This window comes from Azolla caroliniana, unplaced genomic scaffold (genome assembly GCF_043228905.1).
Source record: "Azolla caroliniana isolate FFs.n. ecotype wild unplaced genomic scaffold, voAzoCaro1.0.p SCAF_1, whole genome shotgun sequence".
Taxonomy (NCBI): domain Eukaryota; kingdom Viridiplantae; phylum Streptophyta; class Polypodiopsida; order Salviniales; family Salviniaceae; genus Azolla; species Azolla caroliniana.
In genome coordinates this window covers 10,151,478-10,176,867 of record NW_028230436.1, presented here as the reverse complement: position 1 = coordinate 10,176,867, position 25,390 = coordinate 10,151,478, and the positions used below count along the sequence as shown (strand labels likewise).

The following is a 25,390-nucleotide window of genomic DNA, read 5'->3' as shown; positions in this document are numbered from 1 at the left end:
GTGAAACACGCTCACTAAACTGCTTCTTTGCAGACTAAACACAAAAGGCTTATTATATACCAATTTACGCCCAAAACAATACCAATGAACTCCTACCTCATCCACATGCAGTCCTCATCTTCAAGTTATACTCGTTTTAGTATATACATTGTTTACTTACCTGCTCATCCAGTGGAGGGTTGACCTCATCTAGTGGAGGCAAACCAGTCCCCTTGCCACAAACAATAGTCGAACATCCCTAGAAATGTCTAAAAAAAACAAAATGAAAGAGGCTTCCATTTCGCAACCTATAGAGGTGCTTTACAGTGATGCCAATCCCATCTGGATAGTGGATAACGCTTTTGAGGAAAGGATGCAACTTTCACAAGTTCAACTTGAGGCTCACTTACTGTTCAAGCATATTACCTTGACCTTTTGAACAATACTCACATGGTAGAGGTTCTTAATCATATAGTTTCACCTTAAACCATTCCCAATGTATATTTCAATGCAATAGCATCTATAACCAAGTCCTGACTTTGAGTCTAACTTTTATGCATGGCTGCCATAAGCCAGTTGGAAGTTGAAGTGGAAGGTTCGGGCTAATTTGTGGCCTTTCAAAGCAAGGTTGGCAGCAAAAATGCCAGAACGCCCACAAACCACTAAAGAAAGTGGATGGCCTATTTTGTAGAATTTTCACAAGAAGGGCTTTATAATGATCGCACCTCCTAAATAGAGAGAGATGGGGATGTTTACCTCTACACTTAAAAAAGCCTAACATTTCAATCCATAGCCATGTTAGGAATAGAAGAGAAAGCTCAAAGTTCACTTTCTTGTCCAAGGCAAGGTCAGTAAAAAGGTCAGAACCCACCCTAAAACCAAAAATGAAACTGTTTATGCTATTTTATTAGACTAGATTCTTCTCCAATTGCAAGGCGAGATGAATGTAATATTCCTGACAAAATAGTTGACATAGTATATTTATCAACTTCCATGCAGGTGTCTTCATCTTTGAATTCTATATATTTTGAGTCTACCTATGTCAGCTTAAAAAGTGTAAATGCTTTGGGAAAATATAGTGACACTACACGCTACATTTGTGGAGGCCATTTTGTACGTTCTTACACTAGCTGTGAAAGGGATCTTTTGGTAAGAGCTACTAGGCTATTGCTACTAGGCTATTAAAATGCCTGAAAAGAGAAACTTTTGAAGGCTTCAACTGAATTAACACAAAGCCTAATTAGGAAATGCTAGATCACAAATCCACACACTGATTCCATAAAAGAGTTGAAATAGATGTGTAAAAATAAGTATTTCTTATATTATCTTCCAACCCAAGGTCATAGAAGCAGGAAGGCTAGGATGTCCCGGAAACACAAAAGGTGACCACTTTTGACATACATACTATTAGGGCATTAATTCAATAGTAGTGTGCATGGATTATGAACTATTAACTACTTTAGGCAAGGTGATTTCCTAGTACCTTTATGACCCTCCGATAGTAGTGTGCACAGATTATGAACTATTAACCACTTTAGGCAAGGTGATCTAGTACCTTCATGACTCTCCCAAGAGAGGTACCCATGTGACCTCAAGGAACAATAATTAAGGGTGAATATATGATATGGTAATACTAATGCTCACCTCAAGGCCATAGGTGATAAGAAAGAAAAATATGTATTTGGATGATCCCAGGATCTGCATCTACTTTTAAGCTTTCTCCAGTGCCACCACAAGAGCACTTAAGGCAGCACTTTGTCAAGACCCTCATTTTTATGGCCATTACTCAATCATTACTGGATCTCATAGATCCCATGTAAAGGCTTAGCATGATTAAAAGAAGCTCAAGCTTCTCTAAGCAAACAACAAACCGACAAATTTGAGATTGAAAGACTTCACATTTCGTAGCAAGTAGCATAGAATTTAGCGAATTCCCATAAAAATGCTCAGTATGTAGCATTAAGGTACATACCTCTTTATTGGCTGGAGCCTTTTCACCTTTTGGTTTAGTCCTCAGTACCTTCTTCAAAATGCAAAGTGAGGCCTATTTTCATAAATATGAAAAAGTTGGCATATAGGAAGGGTTAAAACCTCCTCAACTGTGTAGAAGCGAAGTTGGTACTAATATTCCATGATTACATTAGTTAAAGGTGCGCCCACCTCTGAATTCAACGATAAAACACAACGAAAGTGATAGCATACATACAGTTGAAATGGTATCTAGAGCTTTCTATCCAGATCTAAATGTAATCTTCAGATCTAAATAGAAAGTTGAGCATCAGTAAACACTGGCCTATAGCGGGCAACGTGAGTATTGTCAGACCTATAGAATACAGCCCATTAATCTACTTTCCTTCTAAAGAAGACAAATTCTCAAAGATGTTCTAATAGTACCCCTGAGAATATGAATATTCCTGATTGTGAGTATGTGTCCTCAATCCAGCTTGCCCAAGAGAGACTATTCGAGCATTGTAACTCTGGGCATGGGAGAGGGGAGAAAATTTCAGTCTTTGACCAGGACCTGAGAATCCATTATCGACTGCAAATCAATCAAACCTTTACAATTAAAAAAAGAACAAATCTGAAGACTTATAGGAATTTTGATATTTTTCAAAACAGATCTACCAAAAATGGATAATAAATCACCTGGTACAGAATGATAGTTGCCAAATGAGCTTTCAGGAGGAAAGGAATTATTCCTCTGATAGTGATGGTTAGTTTCTAGGGGGCTATTATATAACATTTCCTGGCGATGCTTATCGTGAGAATTAATTTGCTTGTCTTGACCAGAGATCTGCATAAAACATCATCAAAATGTTCAGAAACAGATTGGACAAATGTTAGATCCAATCTTCAATTAAGATTGTTCATTGAAGGGCTAATCTTCAATTGGGAATCACCATTAAAAGGATCCTGGGATTCCATCAAAAGTGCCCACTTTTGGCCGAAAGGAATTCTAGCTTGTTTAATATTTACCAGAATACTGCTGGCTTGTTCCGTATTTAAGAGAATACACCTAAGCTTTCAAAAGAAAAAACAGAATATTCCCTGCTTGCACAAACTTTAATACAAGAGGGGTGGTTACTAGAGTATTCTGTTTGAAAAACTTGCAGGTATTCTGGTAAATATGAAAAAAGCAGTGAAATTTTCAGAATTTTTCCGTAGAATCTAATTCCAGATGAAATGTTTAGAGTGTGTTCAAAAAAATCCTTTTAGCACCTACCGAGAACCGAAGCAACTTCTTCTGAAGAAAAACCAGGCCACTGAAGAGACTGACAGCATATTGGGCACTAATCTCAGAGGTATATTCAGCAAAACCATACCCTTTGTGTCGTTTAGTTTCTTTGTCTCTTGGCAAATAGACATCTATCAGGGGCCCAGCTTGGACCATGATCTCATACAAAACCCTCTCGTCTACCTTATCATCCAAGTTACCTAACACAGAAATTAAATTGCTCGTAAACATAAGAAAATATCATTAATCCATATAGAGTAGATAAATGGAGCTGGATGATCAATACAGACCATTGTTAAAATCATTTGAGAGAAACTCTGAAATTACCTAAGCATTTTTTACTTTGCCAACTGCCCTCAAGTTCTCATTCTCTCTCCAAGATGCTCGTAATCAGGACAATTAGCATGATAATTAAATGCTTTGGAAAGTATCATGATGTTTACGAATTTAGACATTTGGCAAATATTATGATGACTACAAATATTATGATGAAAAACAAAGTTGTTTGACTTGAATTGCTATCGGATGAACCTTAATTTCTGAAGCTTAGAAGTTATGGGATCTACAACTCCACATCAGACACTAAAAGAAAAAGAAAGCATGAAAGAAATTTTACATGCAAACATGTAAAAGCAAAAAGGAATGCAAGAGTTATTACAAGCAAAATGTGTGCAGAAATAAAATCTTTCTAGCCTATGTTTATCGACCCATGCTTCTATGCTGACAACTTTAAAGATCTACAACTCTGATCTTCAATGACAATAAAGCAAGGGTTTACACACCCAATTGCAATTTCAAAGAAAAATAAATAGAAGCCATTGGTCTACAACATTGATTTCTATATCAGACATAAACACTGTGCATCTATAGCTAGATCCTTTTAAGTCTTTCGTAAAATCCAGGCTACCCCAGACAGGTGGTGGAAACTACTGCATTAGAGTACAGTAGAGGCAGAGGGAATTTTTGGTGGAGCAGTGAAATGCATAGAGGTCGGAAAGAACACAGGGGGCGAAGGCAAGTTTTCCTTCAAGAAACATGAAATCACAGAACATAAAGAAAATTCTTCGACCTAAGTTTGTTTTATTGGAAAACCTAATTCAGTAGAGTGTGACTCAACAGATCCACAACTCTATCTTCATATCAGATACTAAAGCTATGGTTTTCTCTCTCAAAATGCGAAGTAGCTTGAAAAGAGAACGTACTTACTTGACCAAAAATTTACCTTAACTGTTTGGACTAACAAGTCATAGATCCACATTAATGATCTTAGAAAAGACATTAACGCTAGGATTTTCGGTTTGATAATAATTTACATGAAAAATCCTAAATTTTAGCGGATAATGCTACAGTATTACAAAGCCACGGATTTGAACATGTGCTCCTCTATCGAACACAAAAATTACGAATTCGTGAGAGAAACAAAAATATGAATTTTACACACAAAAAAAAAACATAAGAGAAAAACAGAAGAATTGATCGAAAAACAGGAGGAGCAGAAAAAAATCAGATATATGCATCGAATTTCTCTGGCAAAGGGGGGGGGGGGGGGGGGGATTTATGCAACAAACCATAAGCATATATAAAATAACAGCAGAAATTCATCGATAAATAGAGACGGAATAAGAAACAATAAATAAAAGGAGAAATCAACGATTCTTTCAAGTAACTTACCGATGTAAACTGTGGACTGAGGATTTCCAGGCATGGCGTCTTTATCTGCTGCTTCTTCTTATTCTTCTTCTTCCTCCTCTTGGAGGACAGAGCGCGGGAAGGGGGGGGGGGGGGGGGGGGGGCGGGGGGGGGATTCGTCGAAGAAGTCTTTCTTGTGCGGTGGAAGACGGAATCAGACAGACAGACAGACAGTCAGACGAATTTAATTTAGGGTTGGAACGAAGAGACGGAATAGGAGGGAAAGAGGGAGAATTAGAGAAACCAGACAGAAAGTTATTGTGAAAGCGTTGTTGGAGTATAGCTTCTGTGTGTGTGTGTGTGTGTGTGTGAGAGAGAGAGAGAGAGGAGAGAGAGAGAGAGATTTTATCGTTATTATGATGATTATGACTTATGAGGTAGAGGTCGTGTGTTCGAATCCTGAGAATGTCCGCCTAACTCACTCTTGTTATTGATTTGTCCGCCCGTCTCTCCCCAAGCTTTCCTTTCCTCTCTCTCCTTCTCGTACTCCCTTCATTTCTTGCTATTTGATTATTTGCTTTGTGTCTCGCAATTTCAGGTTCTTCACATCTTGGTGTCCGACGCATGAACCCTCTTTATGTTTTTGTTAATGCGGTGTTGTATTTATATATTTCTCTCTCTTTTTGGTTGTTTTATATCTTTTGTGTACAATCCTTAACTTCCCCATTGAGAATTAAACTACAATGACGTCGTTTTGCTATCAATTGCATTGTGTATTCTGTGAGTCTCCACTTCTAATTAGCCATCACCTATCCCCTTGAAACTTTTGCCCCCCATCAGCACTGCTAGCCCACTTTATCCACACTCTAGCAATGGTGATCATCCTAGTCATGGTGGCACCTATACGCTCATTGGGGAGGTATTACGGACATAATCATAACTTATCCCATTGTAGTTAAAACTGTAGTTTTCTACACACAAATATGAGAGTGTGAGGGTTAATCAAGAATGTAAAGAATGGAGGATTATTTTTAATCCCAAGAATTGAGACAACCCTTAAAGGCCAAATGAGAACTTGCCTAGGGGCCTTGGGTCTAGCTATAAATATGAGGCTTGACTATACTCATTTGACACATTATTTTGACTAAATTGAGGTTATGATCTCATGCTAAACAAACTCTTGTGGTGTGTGTGCATTAGTACCAGGTACAAGTTGATGCTAGACGGTGGTATAGGATGTCATTCAAGGCTTGAGTTTGTCTCGATCACTTCACTCAGGAGTGGTCGAGTGGATCAACACCCTTATTTCTCTCTCTCTCTCTCTCTCTCTCTCTCTCTCTCTCTCTCTCTCTCTCTCTCTCTCTCATTTGATCTATTTCCTTCTTCTTTTATTTTGACAAAAAGATTTGCCTTGGTATTATAAAATCATAAGACATACAAAAGTTGTGTTGGATAAACGAATATACCAACCGATTACCTTGTACTCACATGATGGTTGATTTGATGTGTATATACTATAACCACACATATTTGTATACCATATCTCCAAGATTATTGTGGTCTACTCCTCCCAAATTGCAAATGAACATGCAATGTAGCCTATACCACTAACATCTATAACAACACAATCCATAAACAAAGTTAGTAGACATTGTATCCCAAAATGTCGAGAACAATATACATTCATATTATGCAATCTCCATCTTTCCTAAAAACGAGAATTGAATCCCATAACCTTTTTTAATGCATTTACTTCCTGAATATAGCATCAACATTGCCTATAAAACTTTTATATTGGCCATGTAATAAATGAATAAGCAAATGAACATGCAATGTAGCCTATACCACTAGCATCTATAACGAACAAAATCCATAAACAAAGTTAGTAGACATTGCCTCCCAATTTGCAAATGAACATGCAATGTAGCCTATACCACTAGCATCTATAACAACACAATCCATAAACAAAGTTAGTAGACTTGTATCCCAAAATGTCGAGAACAGTATACATTCATATTATGCAATCTCCATCTTTCCTAAAAACAAGCATTGAATCCCATAACCTTTTTTAATGCATTTGCTTCCTGAATATAGCATCAACATTACCTATAAAACTTTTATATTGGCCATGTAATGAATGAATAAGCAACAAGTTACTAGAATTCAGCAATTATAACAGAAGCATCGTGAGTGACATTGTCAAAAACTTATGTACATCGGGTCTTCCAAATCACCCACATCAGAATAGATGAATTTGTCTTCCAAATAATATCATCCCTAATTTGCACCTTGTCAAACAGAAAAGGCTGAGCCATTTGTACATGAGGAGGAACTATGTGAAAGGCTTCCATTATATCCTCCTTGTCCTCCTTTTCATACAACAACAATTGTCCATCTAGAATGCCCCACCTAACAGCACCCCAAGTGATCACACAATTAGCATGTATCAATACCAGGAACCTTAAAACTCCATTTCATACTTGCGTACTTTTAGGACAAGACCACAACACATGCCTAATTGATTCCATCATACAACCACAACCAAATCCACACGATTTACAATGTATTTGCCATAACCATGCCCGAACCGGTAATGCATAATGCATCAATAACCGGAGAAAAAGTACAATATTCTTAGGAATCTGCATACTCCATAACCACTTCCAATATTTAGATGCATCCATTAAAGAGGTTCCATTTGCCAATCACACTTTCATAGCGGATGGTGGATGCAATTTCTTACTTAAGAGCAACATTCATCCCAACTTCATAGAATAATGGAAATTTTGAATAAATGAAGTTTGAGACGAAGAATATGGATGGTTCCAAAGATAATATGATGGATCCCAATACAGGTCCACAGAACGATTATTTTTTAAATACCCATAGTTGGCAAAATAACATACTATCAGAAGGAGAAGGATCTAAAATTAAACTTAAACATGACTTACCAACCACTCTTACCGGCTGTTGCAATGTCGTTTGCCAAATCGAAGATTCAACACCAGCTTGATATAATGTCCTTCCTCAAATACATCAAAATAATAACAATCTCCTTGAGATGTTGTTCCTTTTACTCCTATAATAACACCAAACGGAGTAAAGTATCCAAACCAAACATGCACAAAAGAAGGTGACCAATTAGAGACAAAATTCCCTAAAGATAACTAAATTGCATCGAACATAAGATCTAAAACCCCTACACATGGAAGCATCAAGCTAAGAATTATGAAGATGACAAACATAATTTCCCCAAGAGGCTATCATAATAGCGATACCATTATCCAATTGAGCCCAATGTAACTGCACCGCGATCTACTTCCAAGCAAAACACCCTTGTCATTAGAAAAAATAAAACTACAAAACAAAGGTTGCCACAACAGCTCTTCATTCGAAGATTGGCATCTATGGATAAAAAACAACTTAACAACATCCCACACTCTACAAATGCCATCCATAAAACCATCGTTCGGAACATGTATCTATCTTGTCTTAAAATTTGACACAAATGCCCATCTTATTTTTTGCTTACATTAGAATGTATCTCTAACAAAAGGGATAAGCACATATAACTCTACAATTTTCTTTGGAACCAACACTCATGAGTCATGACAATCAATCATCTCCCGACCACAAAAAGTCCATTGAGACATTGTGTTGCCCACCCCCCCCCCCCTTTTGCACGCATGAGTTTGCGGTGATCCTCCAAATCAACAAAGTTTTAAAGCTCTAATACTTCCTAACCACCATGATCACAAATCACAACAATGATGGCTAAAGTGAATCATAATCGTGATGACGTAACGAGAGGAGAAAGAATTCAACAACGTCTAGTTTCCATGCATGCAATGTGTGTTGGAATAAGTGGAAGACAAGATATGTAATGAACTCTTTTGGTTAATTTACCTTTTTATTTTACCCTCCCTCATCTTGTGATTCCACTTATTGGTTTGATGACCAAAATGAGCTCTTGTCCCCCAAGTTTATGATGAAAAAATTAAAGCAAAGGCCTTGCACTTGACCTTGACAATCGAAACCTCAGAGAACTTGTTGTGGAAACATAAAACTAGCGCAAGGAAACAAACACTATGCATGAGGCATATGGTAAAATATATCGACCTCTTCAAATGTGGCATGCAAGACAAATATTGAGCACTACAAAGCATATGGTACAACACTCAAGGGTTCTAAATTTAGGAATAGGGAGACTATTTTTGTGGAAATTTACCTTTTTTTAAGAAGATATTAAGTTTTAAAATTTAATTATGGAAGTATTTTTCTGGAAATTGAACCGTTTTTAGGAAGATATTAAGTTTTAAATTTTAATTGTGGAAGTTTTTATCTATTTATGTTTGCATCTGGTATTTCCATTTTTTGGAGCTTGAACTTTGGATCATTTTCCAATCATTTTATTCTGTTCTTTCTTCTTGTGGTTTTCACTTCTTTGATCCATATTGTGTCACCCTCTCATTTCGTCATTTTTTATACATATTTCAGCTTATATTTTTCATTGTGATTTCTTGCGATGGTGTTTCTTTGACGTTTTTGTTTCTATGAATGTTTATTTGTTTATGCTGTTTAGATATTTCATGAACTTGGCAATGCTTTCTTTGCTACATCAATATACAACTTGTAAAATGCCATACCGAATGATATTGACTTTAGTTGTTCCTCTATGACATGGGCTTCTTGCTAAAATTGTTGTAATTAATTATTCATTGAAAAAAAACTATTGAAATTCTTCCACACTTTCTCTAGAGGTCAAAGCTATTGCATATTTATATTTGGTAAATATTACAACAAGGTAGTTTGTATTGAAGATCTTAGAAAAGGTTAACGAAATCACATCTACTATGGAAAGATGAGCATGAGCATTACATATTTTAATGATCCAAAATATTGCGATACAACTTTGACAAAATGTTAATTAATTGATTGTGCATAGAAAGAGTTCCATTAGAGTTTTAACCAAATTCGTTCAAATGCCACCGTCTTGGCAATAAAGAGTATTAAAGTACAACCTTTTTAAAGGGAAACAATGCTTTTATCAATCTTGATTCAATGTCATTTGAATTGCTATCACACTACAAATATATAAAGCATATAAAATAGTTACTCGTCTTAATTGTATATGAAGAGCGGTTTAACACATAAGAAAGACAACGCCCTAAAACTAATCAATATTGTGTTCATTAATAAGAGGGTATGGTCATAATGAAAGAAGAATGTTGCAAAGATCACCGATTCACATTGTATCAAATTAACAAGGATACATTGTTATGCATGAAAGTGGGGAGAATAGAGGATATGATGAGATTGATTGTGTGCAAAAACATTGTAAGTAAGATAATTAGCCCAAGAAACCAATGTAGGAAGTTGCACAAGATTCAATAAGATGTAATCTAAAATTCAATGTAATTGATGGTGTACCCTTGTGGAAGTAGTTTTTACGTGGTAATTAGTTGTTGAACTTCATTATGAGTAGAAGCATGCTTTATGAGATTATTCTCCACATGAATGCTAAAGGAAACCCCCTATATGGTTCTAGAGGACAACATAAGATAATGACTTGTGGGCTTGTTTTGGATCCGCATCCATGAGGTTAAGAGTTATTGGGAACCTAAAGTTTGAACTATCATTATATAGATATACCATTATTGTTTATATTTTTCAAGAAAACCATTCATTTTTGTGATTTGACCCAATGATGATGTATGGTAAAGATCCAAGAGAGTAGTTTTGTTGAATTTCATCCAACACGAGTATTGAAAATTAGGGTATGTTCATGTGTGTTATTGTGAATGTTTTAATTTAAAAAGGTAAGATCTATGCCTAGCGAAAAAAATGTGTATTTGTGCATACAATAAGTAGTCACTTAGTACACCATATTTTAGCTAATTATGATTAGCGAGTCTTATCATCAGAAAATTTTGTAATGCAATATAAATTGAATGATCATGAAATTAACATTCTTGATACTTCTTAGATGGAATGATCAATGGTTTTATATCATTTTGTGTTCCAAGCAAAGCAATATACACCGACGTTGCTTCTAAACATAGCATGGAATCACGAATACATTTAATATTATCAATGGCAAAGCGACTACATGTATCAAAATCAGTCAATATCGCACATTCTAGTATTCTACTCATGCACGTCTCTGACTAGGGATACTTCTAAACTCCAAAAGAAAGAGTTATAGTGTACATCATTACTTTATCATGTAAAATGGATCCCAAGAAAGTGATGATGAATTACATAAAAATCTTAAAATTGGTGATTCATATAATCTTAAAAATCCAATAACATGTAATCAATCCCAAGACTTTATCTAATCTTAAAATTGGACCATGTTATGCAACTCAAGACTTCGATGGATATGACCTGAATGGCTCATAACTATGACCTGAGAGGGCTTCTTTCTAAATAGAGCTACTTTTGTTGTTGTCTATGGATATGGATACCTTGCAATGTGTCTAGGGAATAGATTGTAATTACTGGATTGTTTTCTCTATGTTGGAGTACATAGATTTGTTTCCTCAGCCATTATCTTACACAAGACGGGCTTGGGAAAAAATACTTTGTATGTTGAACTGTTATGATCTTTCTATATAACAATTAACTAATGGAAGAATATTTTGTTTTGGAAAAAAAAAACTCAAGACTTCGATGAAAATAAGCTTTTGATAAAAAAAAACAGAAAGCAAGGATTAAGAAAGTTCCACTTTTTAGTTGCACAACATGATCTAATATTAAAATTGGTGATTCTTATAATCTTAAAAATCCAGTAACATGTAATCCCAAGACTTTATCTAATCTTAAAATTGGATCATGTTATGCAACTCAAAAGTGGAACTTTCTTAGTTCTTGCTTTCTGTTTTTATTATTATCAAAAACTTATCTTCATCAAAGTTCTATGGCATGATTGGAAATAACCAAAAAATACTTTGGTTCAATGAAAATTTGATGTAGCAATTTTTTGGTCTGATGTTCACTGGTCATGCACTTGTCCAAAAGTCTTCAACGCACCATGATCCTTTGTGAGCGTTCTATTTCCCTTGGATCTAATATATGCTTCAGAGAAAACATGGATCGAGTGTGGAATTTGAATGTATTATAAATTTATATGTATGGCTTGTTTGTTACGTGGCCTCTCGCACAATCAATCATCGATGCGAGTGTGTTGTCTCGGATTTACATACTGGTGGCATCGTTGGCCACCAGTCACCAACACAGAGACTATAAAACATCCGTCACACACACTAGTAACGGAACAAGGGGGGTGGGCACGTGGAGAGCTGGCCACGTCACCACACCCACACGTATGATCGAATTCGATCGACCTCCAATCAGCGCCAGCCACATCAGCGTAGCAACAGACGTCGTCGTGATGATGGGCACCACATCAGCACGCCCACGTGTATGATCAAATTTCGATCCACCTCCAATCAGCATGTGCCACGCGAGTGTAGCAGGGCATCGTTGGCCACGTCACCGAGAGAGAGAGAGAGAGAGAGAGAGTGAGACTATAAACCATCCATCAAACAAAGTCATAAGGGGGGCCACGTGGGACAGGCTCCCAATCAGAGCAGGCCACGTCGGCGCGGCCCCCTACACGTAGGATCGAATTCGATCCGCGTCCAATCAGCATCTGCCACGCCAGCGTAGCAGAGGGCAAAGAAAAACAGAGCCCGTCGTGATGACCATTTCTTTGTCACTACAGAAAGAACAGATCCATTTATAGCATAAAAACGTTTTCTCTTCTTCTCCCCGCCCCCTTCCCCTGCTGCTTTCATATTCTTCATTCTTCTCTGTCTTTCTCTAGGGTTTGGTTTTTTTGTCTCGAGATCATTTCATTCAAAGATCTCTCTCTCTCTCTCTCTCTCTCGTGTACCTCCCCTTCCCTCTGTTCTTTTTTTAAGGGCTCTCTCTGATCATTCTAGCAAATCTTTGATTCTTGAATACCCACTTCTCTGTTCCCTTTTTAGGGTCTCTTCTCTGGATCAAAGCCATTCATCCATTCAAACGCTAAAGTCCTTTTCCGGAATGCAGATTTGATCTACGTCGTTGGCTCAGATCAAACTCTACATTAACATCTCATATCTCCTCTTTCAAGATCTGAACCAAAGTTCTCCATAGCCATGGCCAATAATGCTTCATATACACCAAAGAATATACTCATAACAGGGGCAGCAGGATTCATAGCTTCTCATGTAGCGAATCGACTAGTTGCATCGTATCCACAATACAAGATTGTGGTTCTAGATAAGCTTGACTATTGCTCAAATCTAAAAAATCTGATACCATCAAAAACCTCCAAAAACTTCAAGTTTGTGCGAGGCGACATTGGGAGTGCGGATTTGGTTAATTATTTGCTCATTACTGAAGGAATCGACACTATAATGCATTTTGCAGCACAAACCCATGTGGATAATTCATTCGGAAATAGTCTCGAGTTTACCAAAAACAATGTTTATGGTACCCATGTGCTCTTAGAAGCATGTAAAGTGACTGGAAACATTCGCCGATTCATACATGTCAGCACTGATGAAGTATATGGAGAAACCGAGGCCGATGCAATGGTGGGTAATCATGAAGCTTCACAACTTCTTCCAACTAATCCATATTCAGCTACAAAGGCGGGTGCTGAAATGCTTGTTATGGCATATGGCCGATCATATGGCCTCCCTGTCATCACTACCAGAGGAAACAATGTATATGGACCTAATCAATTCCCTGAGAAATTGATTCCTAAGTTCATTCTTCTTGCAATGCAAGGTAGACCCCTTCCTATTCATGGAGATGGATCCAATGTGAGAAGCTATTTGTATTGTGAAGATGTGGCAGAAGCATTTGAAGTTGTTCTTCATAAAGGTGAAGTGGGTCATGTGTATAACATAGGAACCACTAGAGAGAGAAGAGTGCTTGATGTGGCCAAAGATATATGCAAACTTTTTAAGATTGATGCTGAGAAATTGATACAATTTGTTGAGAATCGACCTTTCAACGATCAAAGATACTTCTTGGATGATAAGAAGCTAAAAGAACTAGGATGGGAAGAGAGAACAAGCTGGGAAGATGGGTTGTCTAAGACTATGGAATGGTATTTGAAGAACCCAGGATGGTGGGGTGATGTTTCGGGCGCTTTGGTTCCACATCCGAGAATGCTTGCAATAAGCTGCGTAGAGAAGCTAGATTTACCCCTTGATAAATCTACTAAGGATGACACATTAGATGGTTCTTCGGGATCGAGAACTAGTAATGGATCCCATCCATCATTACATGAATCTTCAATGGTAAAAACTAGTAATGGGTCTTCCATCTCGGAGGAGTACAAATTCCTTATATATGGTCGCACTGGATGGATCGGAGGTCTTCTCGGAAAGATTTGTAAAGAACAAGGTATAGAATATCACTATGGTTCAGGACGCCTCGAGAATCGGGCACAACTTGAATCGGACATTGAGCATGTAAAACCGACGCATGTTTTCAATGCGGCAGGAGTGACCGGTCGTCCCAATGTGGACTGGTGTGAAAGTCACAAGACCGAGACTATCCGATCAAATGTGGTTGGGACACTAACTTTGGCCGACGTTTGCTTGGAACATGGGCTATTGTTGGTGAACTTTGCTACTGGATGCATTTTTGAGTATGATGCAAAGCATCCTCTTGGTAGTGGTGTAGGTTTCTTGGAAGAAGACACGCCAAATTTCACGGGCTCATTTTACTCCAAAACCAAGGCAATGGTAATGTTCCTATACCCAAGATTAGACATGTCAGTTTCGTCTGCAGTGATTTCTGAAGTTGAACTAGGGTAAAAACTAATAAGGAATTCCTGAAGAGAAGCAAAGTATAAATGAATGGGCAAATTTATATAATAGGAAACCATAACATTATAGAGGCTGAATATTTCAACTTTCCTTAAAATAAATTCACATATTTTTGGTGAATATTGGTAGTAACTTTGTAACGTTCTCTTAAATATTGCCAAATCTTGATCCTAAAAAATAAACAGAAGTTTTCAAAAACATTGAAAATTAGCCATGCTTGCCCTGATCTGGCTCGTTCTTAAAATGCTTGCTTCTTGAACATATTTTGATTTGATTTTTAGCAATCCTGGCTTGATTCTTAATGTTTTCCATTCAAATATGGAGCTATAGGTGGAAGATCTCCTTAAAAACTATGACAATGTGTGTACTCTTCGGGTGCGGATGCCGATCTCATCGGATTTGGAGAACCCAAGGAATTTCATAACAAAGATAACAAGGTATCAAAAGGTCGTGAACATTCCAAATAGCATGACGGTGCTGGATGAGATGCTTCCTATTGCGGTTGAGATGGCAAAACGGAGGTTAACTGGCATATGGAACTTCACAAACCCTGGTGTGGTAAGCCACAATGAGATTTTGGAAATGTATAAGGAATTCATTGATACTGGGTTCAAGTATACTAATTTCACACTTGAAGAGCAAGCGAAAGTCATAGTTGCACCTCGAAGCAACAATGAGTTAGATGCTTCCAAGCTCAAGAAAGAGTTTCCGGAGTTGCTATCAATCAAGGATTCTTTGATGAAGTATGTGTTTGAGGTGAACAAGAAGACTTAAATTACTCTAAGCATGCGAACAAAATGTTATCAGAGGCTATGTAATGTGCCCCAAAAGATGTGATCAAAATTCGAGCCATTGGTAATCATGCTCACACTAATGGCCTCTTTGGGAAAGAAGAGCTCTTCCTCACAAAATCTGCCAAATTCTCTTGCTTTTGTTTGCTTTCCTTATGTTTGTTTTGAGTGAAAAGACTATATGGATGCACGTCCTCCAATTAGGTTCGAGGAAAGCAAACCTGTTTTCCTCTTTTATTTCAATTGAAAAATTTGTACTCTCTTTCTTCAGTTTTCATAAGTTGAGATTATTAACTAACCTACCTCTTGTTTCTGCTTCCATGACATATTTCATATCTTTTGATTTTGTTTGTATGCTTCAAGGAAAGCATATATCTATTTTCCACAAAATTGGCATGCCAAAGCTTGTTTGCTTTCCATTAAATGTTCGTTGGAGTGAAAAAGTATATGATATGGATATATCGTCTATGAGATTATGAGGAGAGCATACCCAATTGTCTTGTTTCAATGAAAATGTGTGTTCTCTTAGACAGCCGGCTTTCTAGATGGAGATGATTAACTCATAGTAACTGATCTGATAGGAAGACCTTAGCTTTCCTCTCTTTGTCTTTTTTGAAGACTTACCTTGGCATAGAAATATAATACAATGCAAATCTGTTTATTACCTATTCACTTATGCTTTTCCTTGTTTACACACGATCATGGAAAACGTTTGATTCATAGGTAGTGATCATTGCTCTTCATCTGCCATTGTTTATTGTTTCTGGTAATAGTTAGAAGAGTAAACTTTCAAGTCTTTCATTGTTGATTGTTGTAAGAGCAGATAGAACTAATACCATTTGCATAAATATTTTTGATGGAGAAACAAATCGCCACTATCTAATCTTAAGATGCAAAGATATTGCATTGAGTGTAGTTTTATGCGTTCATTTTAGATTGTAACAATAATGCAATCATTGGTGATTTAGTGTGAAACAGAGATGTAGTTCTTCATGTTCATAGCTCTATGGAGGCTCAACATTTAGGAAGAACATTACAAGAAGATTACAACCAATTATGTATGTAATGGAGATTAGATCGAAGTGAAAATTAAGTACAATATGTAGGGTCAAATTAGGTGTGATACAATCATTCACACATGGATTCGTGAAATGCAATTGCGCTATTGCCTTTAACTTGAAGCAATACAAGATGTAATGATCAATATATAAGGGCTAGTGAGTTAATAACATGGTTTTAGTGCTCCACTTGCTTTTTGTGGCAATCATTTATAACTCCTCTCTCCATAGAACAAGATTAAGGTTGAGGGCTTTTATGGAAGTAAAGTGTGAATTTAATAATGTAGTTTGATGGCTAGTCTCAAGACACTCTAAATGCACTACAAAGTTATATTTGTAAAAACAATAAAAAATGGGAGTTGTCTTCACAATTGCAACTTTTGAATAACTAGCCCATTTTTTGTGCATGAAAACTTCATATGGCTTAGTGAAAGTGTTTTAGCCTTAGAAAGTTTAGTGTTCCCAAATTGATATATAAGAAAAACACTTTGATCGTACATTGTGTTGTGCACCTTTTTGAAAAGCTCATTAATAATGTGGGCGTTATAAGTGGTGTCTTGTCCATGGAACGATTTAAAAGAACGAAGTTATGTCGTAATGCACATGTACCTTCAATGAGTTATGAGTATGCAAGAGAGTAAAAGTAACCAATGGTCGAAGTTGTGTAAGAATGACAAAGACCTACATTAAAGTTATGTGGTACTAGGTTTCGAGCAAGGAGGTGTTTTGTCTTAATGGGGGTACTTAGTTAATCATCGGTAGCTAATTAAGCATGCATGGCGAAGTTTTTGACGAATTCCCCTCAATGTGATGGTTATCTCATCTAATAATGAATTTGCCTTTAGAGAGAGGAAAAAATTAGTTGAGAGACAAGTGACCAAATTAGCATAATTAATTGACAGTTAATAACATGACTAGTTGCCTCGAAATTAACTAATAACCCACCAAAATTGGTGTGATTAACTACCCATAAATGAACAATTATTTCATTCAACAAATAACTAAGAACAAAGGGCCATGCTATTGTTTCATGGAAAATGTGTATGTTATACAATGCAACAATAATTTTTGGGCTCTGTGTTGTGGAAAATGTGTCGTGACCATGCTCTAAAGCTATTTAATGCTTTTCCATTCAAAATAGATGCTTTTAGGGCCAAATGTTATCATATTCATGTCTCCAATCTCCATTCCTCACACATGCAAGACATCTTTTTTCACCATCTACATTGTTGATTAAATGAATATATGCAGTTCAGTTTAGGTTGTACTCCACACATGCTACCTTTCTAAAAACACCTATACCTTGTTTCGATGTAAATGGATCCTATGGGTATGAATGTTGATACTTCCTTCAATGTGGCAAGCTATACAATAACATGTTGGTGTGTATGCAACAAGTTGTTATGGACTATCTATAATATGAGCATCGAGCCAATTATACCAGGCTAGGTAGAGACACCATGACATTCGATTGGAATAGTTTTAACTTCAACAAATCTATGGTTGAGTGGCAAGTTAGTGTTATTTACAACAAAGCTAACATTACAAACCGTGATAGCCAATGTTTGGAAGTTCTTCATGAATGCAACTTCAGAAGGCAATGTTGTTATTGTGCTTTCCATTGTTGATGATGTCCCTAAGAAATTCATTACCCAAGACCCAAATCCATGAACTTCATGACATAAAGCACAAGGTTTACCATTGACCTATTGGATAATATTGTAAAAATGATTGATATAAAAGGAACCAATAATTTGTGGAAGGTGTGAAGATTCTTACATAAGCCGTAAAGACAAAGTTTTTCACATTGTGTTGTAGCACACATCTTGCTCATGTCTTTTGTTCTTGCAAGAAGTATCAATGCTAAACCATTGCATGTTAATTATGCCATCCAAACAAACCATTGCCTATTAATCATGCCAAATCTAGCCTTGATTTACTTTTTACAATCATGATTATTTGGTAAATTCCAATAATTACAACTTAGAAGGTTGAAATTTATCATAGTTAAATCTTACCTAAACTATATCCGAAAAACAAGTGCATTTATACTTAACTAATTCGTGAATGCTTCAATTCACTTTGCATTCTACGATTTTGGTTGGGTCACGCAACATTGTATGATGAATTAGTAACAATTTTGTTACAAATGAATTTGATGTGTCTAAATTTGGATATGGGCATTATTTCAAAGTGCTAGAATTTGAGAGTTCAGCCCATAGAAAATAGATGGGGGCAATAGCAAATGTGTTGGGCACGGAAAGGGGGGCAGTGGAGGGGGGGGTACCAAGTTAAGTAAGCTATAAGATATGGAGATCATGAAATGAAGAAAGGAGGGGATCAATTTGAGATGTTGATACGTCAAGCATCAAGTGTCCATGAAACAAGGGCACAAGATTGATTCTGCATACAATGTTGGGCTAGTTACATGTTGGGAGTGTAGACGTGTACTCTTGACGAGACATGTGCTCTTGACATCCAAGAAGAAGAAGTTGTGGTTGTGTGTGTGTGTGTATGGACGGGACCGGAATGACTAGGCTCAATCCTTATTGCATCGAATGTATATAAAAACACAGCTCTCCACTTCTATTTTTTACTTTGATGGAATTTACCATGAGAAAGAAGAAAATGAAAGGGGGGGGGGGGGGTGCCACGTGAGACACATGGGAGGGGGTCCACGTGGGTGCAGTGTCTGACGTGGCAGGGCCACGTGTGAAAGGCACGTAAAGAGATTTGGCGGCGACGGGGGCTGCGGATACTCACACCCACCCACACCCAAAACACCCAACACCAACAAAAAGAAAGAAAGAGAAAACAAAAAAGCAAAGCCCACGTTTATCCATTTATTTATTTATCTGTCCTCACATCGCATTTCCGTTATTTCAGTTTTTATTCCGATTTCATTCTCTTCTTCCTTTTAATTTTTTTCTCTCTTTCTGTCATTGATTTATGTATTCGTCTTCATTATTTTATTACTTCAATAAATAAATAGATAAACAAATAAATAAACAGATAAATAAATAGATAGATAAATAAATAAATAAATAAATAAATAACCCCACTAAAAAACGTTAAGCGTTTAATCTCCGAGCTCTGCCTCTCTCTCTATTTTATTTTATTTCCCTTCATATACATAATGGATGATGGAGGGGATATATGTATAATGTACATAACTTAAATAATCAGATATATTAAGGAAAACTTGCTTACACCAGCACTCACACATACTCTCCATTCCTTCCTACATCAGGAAACTAAACTGCATAAGAGTTCCATGATCGATCGCCATAAACAGTCTTCTAATCATACACATATAATTGATATATATACATTCCATCGAATCTCAAAAACATTTAATAATATTTGCCTTCTCAATCCGCAACCAAATCCATGGCACCATCTCAGCCAACTACCACTCTAGGACACTTGGCCAATGATGAGAACGAGCACCATGCCCAGGAGGCATCCCCCAAATTTCAGTTGGCATTGGCGGAATTCGATCCCGAAGAAGCAGTGTCGGCCGCATACACCTCCTCCTCCCCCCTCCTGGTCCTCACGCCCCGCCGCTTGCGGCTGCATGTCCGCAGATTGAACTCGGAGAGCGTGCAAGACGGGCTCGTGAACATGTCGCCCGACATTGTGTCCACCGGGAAATCTACGGCTCCCCCTAATGATGAGGAGTTCGAGCGCAATGCCACCTTCTTAGATGCCTGGGATTGCTTGCGTAAGTCGATCGTCTACTTCCGGGGCGACCCGGTTGGCACCATTGCCGCCATGGACCCCTCTGAGAACGCACTTAACTATGACCAGGTACTTAGTCCTATACCCAATTCCATCATAGGCTTTATAGCTATTACTTTCACAAATCTAAGAAATTATGCAAATTTCATTTATAATGTCAACATGGGAGCTTGATCCTCACCTCACCTCCCCTCCCAAACAATTATAAATTTTTCCAAAATTTGTCCATCCATATATGATAAGCTCAAATTCTTCCCAATGAGTGTGTGGACCTACCTAAACCCTCTCTACTACTTTTGGTATATAGGTGTTTGTGAGGGACTTTGTGCCTAGTGGCCTCGCGTTCTTGATGAACAACGAGGCAGGCATCGTGAAGAGCTTCTTACTACGAGCGATCCGCCTGCAGTCCAACTCCGAGAAACGGATCGACAACTTCACCTTAGGGAAAGGCGCGATGCCTGCGAGTTTCAAAGTGGTGCACAACCCTATCCGTGCCCAAGACACGATAGTGGCGGACTTCGGCGAGAGTGCGATTGGTAGGGTCGCCCCCGTTGACTCGGGCTTTTGGTGGATCTTCCTCCTCCGCGCCTATACCAAGGCCACTGGAGATTGGAGCCTAGCCGAGAGCCCCGAATGCCAACGGGGCATGGAGCTCATCCTCAACTTGTGCCTCTCCGAAGGATTCGATACCTTCCCGACCCTTTTGTGTGCCGACGGATGCTCTATGGTGGATCGCCGGATGGTGACCAATCTTCTTCGCTCATGCATATCCGAGGGCTTGGGTTAAGATTGCACCAATGGTTCCCACATTGTGGATTATAATATGGATCAATCATCACATAGCATTGTATTGAGGTTAATCATATTATAGGGTGTCAAGCATATATAAGGTCTCACTATGTTTATATTGGTTATATGTGTCAATGGGGATGGGTGGATGGCATTGAGTTAATCATGTGGTTTTCTATTGAAATATAATGAGGGTATAACTACTTTTGTAGGGAATTTATGGCTATCCTATCGAAATCCAATCCCTCTTCTACATGGCCCTAAGATGTGCTCGAATCATGTTGAAGCCAGAAGGCGACAACCGTGGTAAAGAGCTGATCGAACAGCTCGACAAACGCCTCCAAGCATTGAGTTTCCACATCCGATCCTATTTTTGGCTTGATTTCGAGCAACTCAATAATGTGTATCGCTATAAGACGGAGGAATACTCACACACCGCAGTGAATAAGTTCAATGTCATCCCCGAATCCATCCCCGATTGGGTGTTCGACTTCATGCCTACAAAGGGCGGATATTTCATCGGGAACGTAAGCCCCGCACGGATGGACTTCCGATGGTTTTGCATGGGGAACTGTACCGCGATTCTAGCCTCGTTGGCTACGCCCGAGCAAGAGGAAGGAATCATGGATTTGTTCGAAGAAAGATGGGAGGATCTAATCGGGGAGATGCCTCTCAAAATCTCATATCCCGCATTGGAGAACCATGAGTGGAGGATCGTGACAGGGTGTGATCCCAAGAACACTAGGTGGAGTTATCACAATGGGGGCTCTTGGCCAGGTATGTATTACATATACACTACACCACACCACTAAAACATTAGTTGCCCAACTTCATTTCATGATCAGTCTCACATCCCAAATTCAAAACTTAAAGTAGCCTTATAATATGTACATAGTACCAACCTCCTTGGTGGGGGCTATGCTAACCTGATGTACAAAATGTGGACTATGCATTGTGTTTGGGACAATATCAACCCCAACCGCTTATTGTTTGCCCCGTCGTGGTACACCTATCTATCTCTAGCCATTCCGTGGTATATACCTTATAGGCATATCGAGACACCTATCTCTCACCATTCGTGGTATATACCTTATAGGCATATTGAGAACATTAACAAGAAGGGACATCATAAGTTAATGTGCTCATTTATCTTCATTCATGTCATGGTAAAATGTCCTTTGACTTGTATGTCCTATATACTATTTTGGTCTTGGTATACACATGATGTGATTCTATGTTGATACTGACAAGTGTGAAATGTTAATATACATAGTGTTGATGTGGTTGTTCACCGCGGCATGCGTGAAGGCGGGCCGACCGCAGATGGCAGCTAGAGCGATGTCGCGACTAGAGGTGAGATTGGGCAAGGAGGGTTGGGCGGAGTACTACGATGGGAAAAGTGGACGATATGTGGGAAAACAAGCTCGCAAGTTCCAAACATGGTCCATCGCTGGCTACCTTGTGTCCAAAATGATGCTAGACGATCCTTCTTACTTGGGCATGGTTGCACTCCATGATGTTCATCCGAATGAGAAATCCTCCTTTATGACTCGCTCTGCTTCTTGGACCTTCTAAAAAAGTTTGATCCGGCTTGACTATATTGTTGTATCATGTTTTGGAACTTTGCATTGATAAGTGATTTCATATTATTCCCATGACTAATTTTCTCTTTTGAACCCTCTTTATACACATGCCTTCCTAAACATTAAGGGAAAAAGGATCATGCTTCAACTCCTTAGACATTTCCTTTCATGTCCATGACACTACAAACAATACACATATTATGCTTATTGATTTTACTTCCATCACTCATACACTCACAATACTCTATTAAATTTGATTTCATCAATATTGTACTATTGCGGGTTTCCCAAAATTTAATGAAGTACGTTTTATATATATAGTAATTGCATTCAGTGTGTGACGCTCATCAACTCCTTCATGTGTAGCACACTCAAATAATATGTTTTATTTTGATTATTGGATTGATTTCGACTAGAGGGTTTGAGTTGTGTAGTAACTCCTATATGTTTTTCTTCCAAGCATGATTATTATTGAGAATATGAAGCAATTTGTAGGATTCTTGCAATTTATTACAACAAAAACTCTTTCTATGATTCAACAAATAAGAACCTAATTAGTTCATGGGGGCCTTTCCCTCTCCCCGAAGCTATACATATTTAAGAGAAGCACATACAAGAATTTGTCAAGTCTATCTCCACTAGGGCCACAGATGAAAGAGTTGTTTAAACACCACATGCTCCAATAATGTATAGTTTGATAATGGTCCAAATGATTCTAGATGAGAACGCCTTGCAACTTCTTAACATAGTCATTCACTCCATATCTACCATCAAACATGAAAGCATTACACGTATTTGAATCGTGTTGTAGTCCCCAATATCGTAAACATTGGAACAAGACCTCTAACTCATCATTTGGACCATTTTGAACATACCAAGCAAAAACTCATTGTTGAGGCGTCAAATAACAATGAGATAAAACTTGCCAAATATCTTATAAGTACTTCCAAAGTATATTATTATGATCTACATGATATTTAATGAACCTATTCTCCTTTGGAATGGTGCAAAAGAAGCACATACCTAACCCTAGTCTTCGTGTTGTTAAGGTTGAACTTAATAGGAGCCCACTAATCATGACTCTACATATGATTAATTTGCATGAAATGACAAACGAGAATGCCAACAACGTTACAAGCTCAATTATATAATAACTGAGCTAGGGCAACTACCCTTTAGCTTAATTAAAGAGATGTTCTAAACCTAGTCTATCCAAGTGGGACAATGTGAATATGTCCATTATACCCCGTATTCGACACTCCCCTATAATGGGTGTATGCAACAAAAAATCTGTAATATGAAATAGAACGATACAGATTATACAAAAGGATGTTTGGACAAATCGGCTTATGGCCGAAAGCAGAAGCCGGGTCGACTAGAAAGACTTAAGTTGAATTGGCTGTATCGATTTCCGAAGGCCAAATTCTGAGAGTGTCAGAGCCGATTGTTCGAAATTGTCCTCATGTCCGACTCAATCGGATTGATATCTTCTTACGCCCATCTACCACACTTTTAGCACATTACATTTTACCCTTCCCTAATACATTGTTTTTCTTATTCCTATTTACAAATTTATTAAGTGCATGTGTAATGTTGCACATCTCCATTTTATTCGTCCCACTCAGTTTTCTCACCATAGCCGAAAATCCTCACGACATCTACCCCCACCAAATTGCACATCCACCGGTATGTGCCAAGAATGGGGAAGAGGTGAGATTTTCGGCAATGGTGATCAACCAGGTTCCTCCGCACCCTCGTTGACCTCATCCGACTTCGTCTTCCACGTCGAACATGCCCAACCTTTCCACTTGAACCACCGTACCTGCCCAATCCACCATATCCGGCGCGCTCGCACCTTCCTCCTTGGCTGGTTGTAGTACACCTCCTGAACGATGTCGCCGATCCGATCACTCTCCCTTCGTCCACCGCACATGTCCTCCGATTGGGCTCCCGACCACTCCGATCACGTGCCGGACACCGTTCGTCGTGCACCTCGTATGTGTCTCCTTTGGCTCGACCGTCTCCTCGTCCCAAACACCTCGGCATGCTGTCTCCCTCTGTTCCATGCTTGCCTTTTGAAGGCTCCACCCATACGTCGATGTCAACCTCCTTTGAATACATGCTCATTCCTAGGTCCTTAAGTGACCACATTACACGCTTCTCGTTTTGCCCTTGCTTGTAGTGTTCTCTTATGGTAGAGTGCACCACCATCTCGATATCCGTGTCAGTGTTCTTCACTTCGGTGTCCTCCATCATCTCCATTATCGTTGTGTTGTTGTCCCGACGAACACCTCTCAAATTCGCTCGGGCTGCTTGCCCATCATAGCTCACCCTGGTGATGCGGCCAACTCCTTCGACACCCTCATCCGCTTCGGCCTTTGACTCCTCGCCGCTCATAGACTTTAATCAGGTGTTATGGATCGTTTGCCTCGATCTCCGATTAGGCCGGATTAGCCCTTGTCTAGATAAGTCTCGGCCGATTGGTTCTTGGCTCGGTCGGTCTTTGTCCACATTCGCATTTGGCCGAATCAGGCTCAACCGATCAGTTTTGACTGCGTTGGCCCCCTTTGGGGTTGGGCTCGGTTGATTGGCTTCGACCGATTCGGCCCCCTTTCGGCTTGGGCTCGGTTGATCGGCTCCCATTCGGATCATCTTCCTTTCGACACGGATTACCGGCTGGATCGGTTCCTGACTCCTCCTACTTTGCCACTACTGGCCTCTCCATCGAACTCCGCCATGGCCTTTCCTTTGA

General features: G+C 38.6%; 3 protein-coding genes across 3 annotated transcripts; 2 read left to right on the top strand and 1 right to left on the bottom strand.

Moving 5' to 3' along the window:
* Positions 1-2,079: 2,079 nt before the first annotated feature.
* Positions 2,080-5,013, bottom strand: LOC147868922 (RNA-binding (RRM/RBD/RNP motifs) family protein). The gene is made up of 4 exons (XM_087324781.1): positions 4,886-5,013; positions 3,203-3,414; positions 2,626-2,773; positions 2,080-2,518 (listed from the first exon to the last, which is right to left on the bottom strand). The coding sequence occupies exons 1-4, from the start codon at positions 4,917-4,919 to the stop codon at positions 2,364-2,366; spliced, it is 549 nt and encodes a 182-aa protein (XP_087180907.1). The 5' UTR covers positions 4,920-5,013; the 3' UTR covers positions 2,080-2,363.
* Positions 5,014-12,796: 7,783 nt separating this feature from the next.
* On the top strand, positions 12,797-15,786 carry LOC147868921 (trifunctional UDP-glucose 4,6-dehydratase/UDP-4-keto-6-deoxy-D-glucose 3,5-epimerase/UDP-4-keto-L-rhamnose-reductase RHM1-like). Its single transcript, XM_087324770.1, has 2 exons — positions 12,797-14,592; positions 15,007-15,786. The coding sequence occupies exons 1-2, from the start codon at positions 12,988-12,990 to the stop codon at positions 15,448-15,450; spliced, it is 2,049 nt and encodes a 682-aa protein (XP_087180896.1). The 5' UTR covers positions 12,797-12,987; the 3' UTR covers positions 15,451-15,786.
* Positions 15,787-20,146: 4,360 nt separating this feature from the next.
* On the top strand, positions 20,147-22,906 carry LOC147868920 (putative alkaline/neutral invertase D). Its single transcript, XM_087334590.1, has 4 exons — positions 20,147-20,335; positions 20,574-21,008; positions 21,268-21,832; positions 22,329-22,906. The coding sequence occupies exons 1-4, from the start codon at positions 20,150-20,152 to the stop codon at positions 22,628-22,630; spliced, it is 1,488 nt and encodes a 495-aa protein (XP_087190716.1). The 5' UTR covers positions 20,147-20,149; the 3' UTR covers positions 22,631-22,906.
* The last annotated feature ends 2,484 nt before the right edge of the window (positions 22,907-25,390 follow it).